General features: G+C 30.4%; 1 protein-coding gene across 11 annotated transcripts in view; it reads left to right on the forward strand.

Annotated features, from left to right (window-relative positions):
- LOC113517538 (uncharacterized) overlaps nt 1–12,034 on the forward strand; it is a 36,434-nt gene that overhangs the window by 12,991 nt on the left and 11,409 nt on the right. For 10 of the 11 annotated variants that reach the window (XM_052901416.1, XM_052901417.1, XM_052901415.1 and 7 more), the window contains 4 exons: nt 7,760–7,856; nt 9,824–9,988; nt 10,826–10,935; nt 11,697–11,918. In XM_052901416.1, coding sequence (XP_052757376.1) covers nt 7,760–7,856; nt 9,824–9,988; nt 10,826–10,935; nt 11,697–11,918 — 594 coding nt within the window. The remainder of the gene's footprint in view (nt 1–7,759; nt 7,857–9,823; nt 9,989–10,825; nt 10,936–11,696; nt 11,919–12,034) is intronic. The other variant, XM_052901414.1, reaches the window with a different exon arrangement.

A 12,034-nucleotide genomic window follows, 5' to 3' on the forward strand; every position in this document is an offset into this window, starting at 1 on the left:
ACTTACATATATATGTTAGTAACAAAATTATAGTTATGTTAGTACAATATAAGAAAAAATAATATAAATGTTAGATTAATGGGAAGAAATTAATGTGTAGTCATTACTGTTATGAACAAAATTAGGCATATGACTATAATTCCTAACAGAATTTTTATTTATTATAAAAATAAATGGGCGAGCCTACTGCTGTCACACGGTTAATTTTGTTTGTTATCGATGTTTTCTATCATTGGAGATTTAGAAGAAAATTTAAATTAGCTTTAGTTTTGATGTCCGCTAGATAGACACAAACACTTTACTTCAAAAATGAACATAAAAAATTGCACTACAATAATATTGACAAATATAAGTAAATATAATGCAAATAAACCATCTATCTATCTATAATTATTATTAATATAGGTATTATTTATTTGGAAGTGTAATATATGAAGTTCAATAATCTCTAACAATAAACAGTAGATTTTGTAATATTTATTCGCGTCTATAAGTCTAGACAAGTACGACTTACAGTAGCATTATAACTATCCTATTTTTACAGTACTATTTAGTTAATTTTTTTTTTTTAGTTTTTATACAGTCTTAAATAGCTAGCCAAATGTAGATATACTTAACTAGCTATTTAAGAGTACTCCATTAGCCATAATTTCTTTCTTATTGAAAGTCTACATCCTGTAAGGAATATATTTGCAATAGAGCTTCGTAGGTGTATTAATTTTTGAGTTTTTCTGAAAAATACGTCAATGGTATTGCCTTTTCTATATACTTTATAATGGAATAATAGCAATAAAAATATTTTTGTCTCTTAATCTACATTTATCTCGATTGCGTTATGAGTGCATATTAATAGATTATATTAAATTTTTCCTAAAAATTATTTTCGAAATAATTACCTTTACCACCTTAAATAATTAACTAACTTTAGACACAATTATTTCAATACCAGCTTGAACCCTTCGACTCAGTGCAACGACGAGCTATGAGAATTGTCAATGATCCCAGGCATACAAGCGATATCGAACTCTTAAGTCTTAGATTTTGCCTCACTCTGCATGTTCTAACAGAAAATGAAACTAATTGTATTGCTTACACCATATATTCAATAATAGTTTTATTTAATAAAATTACTTATCACTACCATTTTGTAAGGAAGTTATGCTTTCTCTAACTTATTTATTTTTAATACTGCATGGTCGACGGTTGATTCTTGCCTGAAAATCAATAGGTTGCTTCGGTCAGCGATATGCCGGCACCTATTCTACCTTCTGCACGCTATCCACTCCATGTCTAAATTGGGATTTTCTCGTAAAAATTTCAGATGGCTTTGGTTAAAGTACATAATACAGAGTGGTGAAACGTTGCTACATTTTATCACGCCTAATCCTGCATACTTAATGTACTTTGGCTCGTAATCGGTAACTAGACGTGTACTATGTACCTACTCGATTTTTCTAACAAACCGTAATACCATCCTTACTTACTTGCTGAATTGTGTGTAGAACCCAAAGAGTCCATATAGATATAATCGAATCCTGTAACATACATACCCGTGTCTATTGCACAGTATTCTCCTAATATATATATAAATATATATATATATATATATATATTAGGAGGATATCTCTCCGAGAAGGACGATTCTACCCATAGATGTTATTGAACATTTTTTCCAATGAAATATGGGCTGAAAAATAATTAAAAATGTAGAAATTCCCATACTAACTTAACCTGAATACACTGAATATAAAAGAATATTAAGGATTTTGATTTCATTTTGATTTGATTTATAAATTTATTTTTATTTTTTTTTTAATTTTTTTTTTACTTATTTTATGCAATTTATGTTAGTATATTTTTAATAGATGACTAATCTAGTCTAGGTAATACATGTATTTATTATATGCAGAAAAGTTGTAGTAAAGGTAGCTAGTTCTTCTGTCTGTGTATACACACACACACCTATAAAATCTATTGTACAATATTAGAACAGATCGTTCCCAGAAAGCCACAATAATTTAATGATGACAAGGAACACAGTATTGTGTTAATTATACGTATTGATATCTTTGATTTACGAGCTAACTACCCACATCCAGGCCTTTTATATGAAGCGACATACCCGCCGCTACACGCCCTTTGTTAAACGAACATGGAGGAAGTTACCGATACAATACCCTCGACTTGAATACAAGAGAATGTATATTTTAAACGTAGAATGCAATTATTTTTTATACCGGTACCTACATATATATACATATATAATTTAGTTAAACAATTAAAAACATTCAACAATAAAAGTTTATTGTACAACAATAAATAATATTTAAATTACAAAATTAAGTTGCTAAATTAGGTATACAAGTTAATATTATAAAATATCGATACAAAATTTGTATCGGTGCCAATGAAAGGAAGGAAATTAAAAGTATAAAATATAAAATATCTTATATTCATTTACTTTTCACACTTGAAATAATATTCACGATGATCGTAAAATCAACCCTTAGTTAAATCTGTTAGTTATATTATTACTTGTGGTTATTTGTTTTTGTTGGAAAAATTAATTTTACAATCAGGCGAAGTATTTATTAATTGAACAGGAGTCAGCAAAAAAGTAAAAGGTCTAAATAGGGCGCGGTTGCCGCCCACGCGATTATATGAACGCGTTTGGGCCACGTACTATACGAGTGGATATATATCTAACCGTAATGTTGCCATCGTACTGATCAATCCGCACGTTTTCTACATTGATTTACGGTGCTTGCGACATGAAATATGTCATCGACAAATTCTTATATCAGCTTACATCCCTTTCTTAACCCCTTTCAAGATGATTTTTTTTCCTACTCATTTTATGTACCTCATTATAGATTTTTTTTGTCACATTACATGTAATAAATAAGTAACTCTTGTTCTTAATTATTTCTGGGTTCGTCGGTTTAGACTGTACATAATCTATTCTCAGTATTGTACTTTTTAATCAAACTCTAACACTAAATACTAGGTTGAACTGTATTGAAAAATAAACAGCACAATACATCTTTTTCTATCACATTTGTCTTCGTATGTGGTATATTTGACTACAAAATTCAGTAATACTAATTTACTTTTAATTTATTTTAGAACATATTTACTGTATACTTTCATTATTTCATTATTTCTACTTCTGATCATTTAAAATGCAAACTACCTGTTGTTTTTAACCATTAAAACCGACATTAATGGGAGCCAACAGTTTAGATTAATATCATGGCTGAAAGATACAGCCAGTATGACGATTTCTCTGCTACTAGCTAAATCCCAATGTTCCAATTTTATTCAAATCCGTTTAGTAGATTTGCCACTAAAGTTCAAAGAATATCCGGACTCTGCCATATTTTCACATATATGGGCACAAGCTTTTATGACCTCGACAATATTTGGACTAATAAATAAAGAGGAATTTAACATCGTAAATAGCGTTTTGCCAATTATAATAGGTCTGGAGAGTATTCAGTACTGTTCCTTTCAACATTATACGATGTAGGTACCGTTCCCTAAACAAAAATTTTGTCAAGGTGAAGATGTTCAAAACAAACAGTCTTTAGGTGTAATGAATTGTAGAACGAAGGGTGGAGAGGAGACAAGGGGCGTGGAGGTGGAAGGCGTCCGCGATTGCGAGATGTGACCCGCGAGCCACCCCGCGCCGGTCTATCGATCGCGCCCGTGACGTCACCGCCTTAGCCTTCGCCCCCAGAGCTCTCGTCTCCTGGGACGAATGAACGTCCACCCCGAAAATCACAATGCGATCTCCACATCAAATATTTTATCAATTGATCACTGATCTCTAGTAATCGCTGTATACATTGCATGGGAAACATTTTGCTTATTAAAACGAAAACGATTGCTTATTATATTTTATGGAATTCTTTTTGCAGGTATTAATTACTCTTTTGAAACTTTTTTAAAATTTGTTAAATACATATGTAAAACAAAGTTCTTAATATTACAAATATTGTTGTAACAAAGTTGATTCATTGTAAAAATATATGGGAATATTTACTTATAAATACAAAATTAATACAACATGTATTAATTTATGTATTTACCATTTGTTCAGCATCTTTACATTCAGCGTAGATTACACCTGTCGTAAAATCACTTCACCCCATACATACAACGATGTGACATCGTAAAAGTTAGAATAACAGTCAAAAATTATTTACTAATGGCTGTAAAACTTTCAACGTTCATTTACGAGTATAGTTATATTTATTTGCCACCTAAACTTTTAATATTATAAAACTATTATAAATGAAAGGAATAATTGATGCAACCGAATGAACACTCTATCTTCTAAAGGAACGGAGAACAAAAAAGTACAAGTCTTTAATGTCTTTGCGAAAGGCTTTCTCATTTCAATTTTAAATCATCCGCCGCATCTAAAACGTCTTTGAAAGCTTGAATGCCTTCGAATATTGGATCGAGTCGATACTACGATGCTGCATCGGCTTTGTTCTCGTTGAGCGACTGTGACCTGTGACGATCTCAGCGAAAGCTCTCGATTTGCTTGTTGAGAGCTTTCGCTAAGATCGTCACAGGGTCGTCCACTTGGCGATATAGACCCTCTAGGCTAGCTCAAGTGCACGTTGACCTAAAAGGACGCAAATGACGTCATGCTCAATATTCTTAGTATGTACTTGTCATGTTCGTGATTCAATTTGAGATTCAAACTTGTCTTAGCTCAACTTGAGATTAAACCTTATTTTATTTTTTAATTATTCAAATTAATTCTCTTTAATATTTTGTAATTAATGACTCATTCGCAAATTAAATCTTTATTCAGATTGTAAATGTTTTTCTATGTGAGATGTTTTCAGATGATTTCCATATGGTGACAGATTAGGAGAATAATTTATCTTGACTCTTTCTCTTTCTTTCTTTAAGATGTCATAAGGATAAAGAAGAATGTATAAGATCCCAGTTAAATCATATCATGTCATTTAAGTGAATCAATCTCGCTAGTCTCAATAAGAAGTATTATTATAATGACAAACCTACAACCTGCTTGATAATACGTAGGTACTATGGCCTATTCTAAGAGTACAAGTACTACAGCAACTACAAGCATTGATTTTTTTATTTCGTACAGCGTCGCCATCAGAATGGTAATCTCGATAAGATTGCATAATAATAAAAAATTCTATGAACCAGTAATCAACTTAAAATCGTTCTTTTTTTTTAAATAAAAACAAATCCACTTAATGAAATTATATTATAATTATATAGTATAGCAATGGAACCAACACGTGAGTTTGCCCTTTCAATAAAAAAGAATCATAAAAATAGATTCAGCATTGACAAACATGTCGCATAATATTCACAGCAAAAAAAACTTTTTTGAAGTTCTGATTGAAAAACATTCAACGAAATAAACTTTAACATGGTATTTTGCTATGAATAGGTATTGTATGTGTCTTATTACGAACGGTGATGTTGCATTGCAATTATTTCCGCTACATCAACAGTATGCAGCCGGCAGTTGTAATTAACTACACGTACAAAACGCCAATAAAATTTACGGCATCAAACTATTCCAGCAACGACAATCTGACTAGTTACATACACTTATTAATAGCACATAATACTGTGCTATAAATAATGCTGTGGTTTATCGATTTAGTTTATTTATCTATATTATTAAGGAGTACATCGTGATGATGGCGTTCGCTTACATATATAGCAAATATTTATTATTCAGCTTTTATCCGCGGCTTCGCTTGCGTTAATATTGATTTTGTCTAACGATTCTAATTATTGGTATAGGTAAAGATAGTTAGTTAGAATAGTTATATAAAGAAACCTACTCCCTTTAAAAGTTGGAAAAAAAATGTATACATTAATTATGAATTATAAACAATAATTCCGCAGTTTAAAGCAAATCGGACGACGTGTAAAATGTTTCTTATAAATATTACCCCTCTCTCACCTCACCCCCTATTAGATACCTCTATACCAAAATTCATTACAATTAAGGCAGCGGTTTAGGCTTGAAAGCGTAACAAACAAACAAACTCACTTTCACATTAATAATATTAGTTAGGATTATTTATCTATGTATCAATAAATTTTATAACAATATCTATCGTAGTTATTTATACATCAATTGGTTTAAAAACACTCGAAAGTACCAAATACATGGCATAGTTCTATATTACCTTATCTTTGAATTTATAACAATATTAATATGATTGTTATAATATTATATTAGTTTTTAAATGTGAATTTCAAAAGTAGGAAAATTAATGAAATTGTTCACTTTTAAATGACATATTTAATATAACATATACTGCATGCATCAGTTTTTCCATATAATAAGTTACATCTTCAGGAACACAACTGTGAAAACCGCATCCAGTATTTGATACAGTAGTTTCTGCGTGATGCCAGAACACAGACAGACATAGGCTACGGTGACCACTTACCATCAGCTGGGCCGTACGCTTGTTTGCCACCTCAGTGATATAAAAAAAGACAAAATTTCTGAAAATATTGTTTTGGTTTCTATTTCTCCTCTTAACACCCTCATATTAAATTTTCTTAAATATCTCCCATAAACAGATCGTCTAGTTACAATTTTATTATAATTACTGCCGTGTGGTCCCGTCATAGAATATTTTACCCCTTTGTGCCCCTAGAGTGGAGTAAGAGACGACTAAGGAAATTTAATGGTCGAGAGATGAGCAGCAGTATTCCTCTACATCACTAAAGCCCAACTGCGGTTACCAACCCGCCTGCCAAGCGTGACAACTATTGGTAACACCCCCCTTATGGGGGAGGTCTATGTCCAGTAGTGGACGGTTAACGGCTGATAATGATATATATATAAGCTCTATAAATATAACGAAATTTAAAAGACGGACTATTTTATTGCTCTCTATAAAGCTTATAATAAATTGAGGGTGAAAAATGATTTTTTTTAATACAAACATTATTTTTTATTATTTATACAGTGAAACTTTATAAGAACTAATAATACGAAAACAATAAAGAAAATACATTTTTTTTTTATTAATAAATATGTTAATATCGTTACGTAAGATTATGTATAATGTATAAAATAAAATAAAACAACAAACAAAAGACTCGAATTGCAGATTCTGTTCTTATAAATGTTATCAAATCAATAAACATTTCTTATCTAAATATTGACGTATTGTTTGGCTACTGAGAGTCAGTATTACTCTAGAGTAGATATATCAATGTAACGGCAAAATGAAAAGTAAATGAAAATCAAGTATATTTTCTAATGGATGAAAATTAAATGATAACCCCGGCAGCCCTATCAATATAAGCTGCCGGAGTGCCGTGGGTGAGTGGCACAGTGAATGATGATAGGTGAGGATAAAGTCTTTTTAATAGGTTTTTCCATAGCCTATGCATTTGCATTGTGTAATATGTTATAACTGTAGATATATGCCTATTAACGAATATATATATATATATATATATACTTAGCTTTAAATCCCATTTCAAATAATATACATTTTTTTTATATTTACTCAAACATTACCCAAAATTTTATATTCTCATGGTAAAGACTTGTTCTTTATGTTCTTTTCTATTACTATTAAGTGTAAAATTGCTATCGTATCGAAAACTTTATAAAGTTTTTTTTTATTATTTATTACACACTATACCCGTATTGTGTTTAAAATAATGTTCAATAGCAAAATGTAATAGCAAAATAATATTTTTTTTTCCTTTTTAATTACAGATGGAAAGTTTGATAAAGGAAATGCAAGATCCAGAATCCGGTGTACCTGTACGAAGTCAAAAATTATTTCTTAGTGTCATTCCATCTGCTTTTATGGGTAAGATAAGATATTATATATCTCATTTACATAACACAAAATTAAATAAATATTTATATATGCCCATGAAATAATTAAATAAATTAAGACGTTATTCTACCAAAAAAGGATATACTCTAAAATAAAATACAACCGAATTCAGAACCTCCTCTTTTTTGGAGTCAGTTAAAATATATTCTACATTGATAAAGATATAGCGTAACGTCCAAAACATTACCGTCTTATCACAAAAATATTTAGACCTGCCATAGACAAGTGTTCAATACATGTTTAGACATCTTATTATAAAAGCGAGTTTATAAATAATATGTTTAAAGTAATAATTAATAATAATAAATAGATTTTGGCTCATATAATATTATTACATCAACTAAATAATAAATTTATTTATTTTACACTTTATTGCACCAAATAAAAAGAAAAATAACAAATACATACAGTAAATATTAATGAAAAGTGATATGTTACAAAAGGCGGCCTTATCGCTAAGCATTACTTTACTGCATTTTAAATGAATTTTCTATTGTAATTATCATTGTATATATTTATGTATTAGGTGAAATAAAGAGCTAAAGAAATAAATAGATTACATAAACAGAGTTTTGTTAAACTATATCCAGATAAACAGTTTTTTAAATATTATATGTACTAAGACCGTATGAAAATAACAATTTAATAGAAATACAATAATAATTTCTTACATTTTATGGATTTGTAAATGAACTACTGACACTACTAAATAAAAAAAAATTAATAAAACTATAGGTAGTTATATAAATTAAAAATAATAGGGGTGTTGTATTTTCGGGAAGAGGATCCTATATGGTTATTGATATTTATTGAGGCTCCATTGTTGGATATACCTCATAGTAATATTATATTAAATTTTGTAAAGATTTTTCATCATTATTATTATCATCATATAAGTATAAACACCCAGCAAACAAAGGAACTTAATTTTGCCCCCTATGGCCACATTCGTGTGGTCCCGGTATATAATGGGCCATCTCTTCCTAACCCATGAGTGTCATAAGAGGCAACTAAGAGAACTTATTGATCGAGGGATAAGCAACAGCGCTCCTCTTAAAATATCACAAAAGCCTAACTGCGGTTGCCTACCGCCTGCCAAGCGTGGCAACTATTGGCAAACCCCCCCTTATAGGGGTGGCCTATGCCCAGTAGTGGACATGACTGATATGATACAAAATATTAAGTTAGAGAACAATTACAAATTTTACAAAATTTCATTAAAATCGGCTGAGATTACCTTGAACGAACATCCTGACACGGTATTTTTATATACATATTTAGATCTACTTTCAAAATCATGCGTAGACCAATCAGATTAGGGTGTATCTGATATTATAAAGAAAACACACACTAGAGCGGCTAATACTATACCGCCGTCTAAGGAGTACTCTGATTGTAAAATCAATAACGAGCACACACTTTAGGTACCTACTATGTCTGCAGAGTGCAGACAGTAATTTATAACTGTCGCATATTGTTCTATTATTAGTGTATGTTTTTTATGTACACTATATAGATTTTTAGAATACATAAAAAATTTAAGAATTCATCCTTCTCGTAGGACATGGGAGGTTTCCTAATATCGCTTTTTTGTTTGTCTGTTTTGAAATCTGAAATCGTTTAACTTACTATCATAGTGTTGACCTATGTAAACAGTAACTAATATAATATCATTATTTTTTTAAATTCATTAATAAATAAAGCATATAACAAATAACCGAGAGTAAATAAAAATTAATTAATTAAATAATGTAATAAAATATATATTTTTTTGAGTAATATCTTTTTTTCTTTTTAATAGCTATGCAATGATTATTTATTTGCTTTTTTTAAGATTTGTAATAAATTGAAATTGTTTAATTGCTAAATTAAATACTTTGTACTTATTTATAGTGAACGTGTAATAAGATATCATAATGTTTATCTTCAACTTTCAGGATACGATCTTGTCGAATGGCTAATGGAACGGTTTAATCTTGATGAAACTAGCAATGGTGAGTGTTTTGTAGCCGGCAGTGGGCCCTGGGTTGGGTCTCGCCGCAGGAACCCCGTAGAATCTAGCTATATTGAGAAGTTCAAGTTGTATCCCCAGGTGTTAATATGTAGGTAGAGCCATCACTCTCCTCTGCATGATTGTCTTCTCTGCTCTTATGTTTATTTTTCTTTGATCTTTTACTTTGTTATTGTTGGTTAAAACTAGCAATATTATGTCATGATATCGAAATCTTAATACTCATATCCTTTTAAGGAAGCGTGGCAACTATTGGCAAAACCACCCTTATGGGGAAGGCCTATGTCCAGTAGTGGACATGGCTGATATGATAATAATAATATAATAATAACTACATACTGGGTCCATTTAGTCTGATAGGGATATAAAATATGAAAAACAATTAAAGCTTTTACAAAATTTCAATCAACCAATAATACCAAGAAAATTGAGAATTTTCCCAATGAAATGTAGATAAAAAAAAAGTTTAAAGCCTCCTAACGTGACTGATGCACGAAAAAGGGATAATATTTCTTTATTAAAGATAACTAAGATCTATTTTTGTCAGAAACAACTATGTTAGTAGAAAAAAAATAAACAAAAATAATTTTACCCACAATGAGAGAATCGGGCTATCGTATTTATTACACAATGCCCACAGAATGCTGTTACTGCTGCCGCGCAGTCGGTATAACCCACGTTTCTTTAAAAAAATGGTTAGATTCATTTGTAAAAAATTTTCTTAAAAGAATCCTGATTTTGAATTCACATATGATTATGTTTTGTGAGTCTGACGTCACGCGTTTTGTAATTTTAATCAACAACTAACATTTTATCTAAGCTTCCCACTTCGTTCCGTGCTGTATAATCCCTGCTTTTGTTGTTCAAATAATATTGTTTTAGTTCTTATAAAGATAATAATATTAATATAGACATTTTTGTATTTCAGTTGAAGCAATAAATTTAGCCAATCAACTCTGCCAATATGGTTACTTCTTTCCTGTCAACGATTTGAAAAACCTTGTGTTAAAGGATGATTCTTCTCTTTATAGATTTCAAGTGAGTATTCGTGTTTAATAATTTAGGTTTAGGTTAACTTATGTTTCTTGTATTCTGAATTGTGAATTTTGTAGTGTTACACTAAGTGGTATCAGCCTATTATTTTAGTTAAATATGCACCCTGGGATGATGGCTTCTGAGATATAGTAAATTTTCTACTAGTTCAAAAGTTACAAATAATATTGTACGTTAGCTTGTACACAACATTATCATGTACTTTTTATATTGTAACACAATTTACAAATACAATAAATTATAAATCGATATTCGCCAACATTAGTAAATAAACCTTATAAAAACTATAAGCTGATGTAGGCTTCTTCAACCTTCACGTTTGTTTTCATTAGCTTATACAAATAATGACATAGATAACTAAATATAATATAATACTAGACAATGTCTGTAAATAAAAGATATTTAAGAAAAATATACATGAGGAGTTTTAATAATACTAATAGAAACCAAAAAAAAAATTTACAATTTTTATTTGTCTCTATGTATATTTGTTCCGGTATCACGTAAAAAGACTGCACAAAAATGGTATGCCATCTAAAAATTATGGGCAAAAGCTATCGTAAAAATAAAAGAAGACGAACAAAACCAGACTTTCTTGCTTAAGCACGGTGATATCTTTAACTCTAAAAACTTCATTCTTTAGTTCTTTGACATTTTTCTATAAATTGACTTAAATCACCAAACTTTTAAATTATTATTATTTTTATTTATACTTTTTAATTATCCATATAATATTAATTATCTAGAGTCCATACTACTGGCCGTGGCAAGCTCCGAGGGTTGCCGGCGGCTCCGGGGCCCCCACTCTGGGCCCCGACAATGTGGAGTACGCGATATACCTAGTGAAACGCACACTGCGCAACAAACAACGGCATGGCCTCGAGGAGTATGAACAAGAGGCACTCGCTAATCTTAAGAAGAACCTAGCTGCCAAGTGGGATTTTATCACAATGCAGGCGGAAGAACAGGTACCATTTGAAAAGTTATATAAGTTATATGTTTTGCAGTCGAGTGTTGTTATTCAACAATGATCTATCTTTTGCAATGGGGTACAGATAGTCGAGTGCCAAAATTAATATCATAA

The sequence above is a fragment of the Galleria mellonella genome, unplaced genomic scaffold, assembly GCF_026898425.1.
Source record: "Galleria mellonella isolate WM207_F2 unplaced genomic scaffold, CSIRO_AGI_GalMel_v1 utg78, whole genome shotgun sequence".
NCBI classification, from domain to species: Eukaryota; Metazoa; Arthropoda; class Insecta; order Lepidoptera; family Pyralidae; genus Galleria; species Galleria mellonella.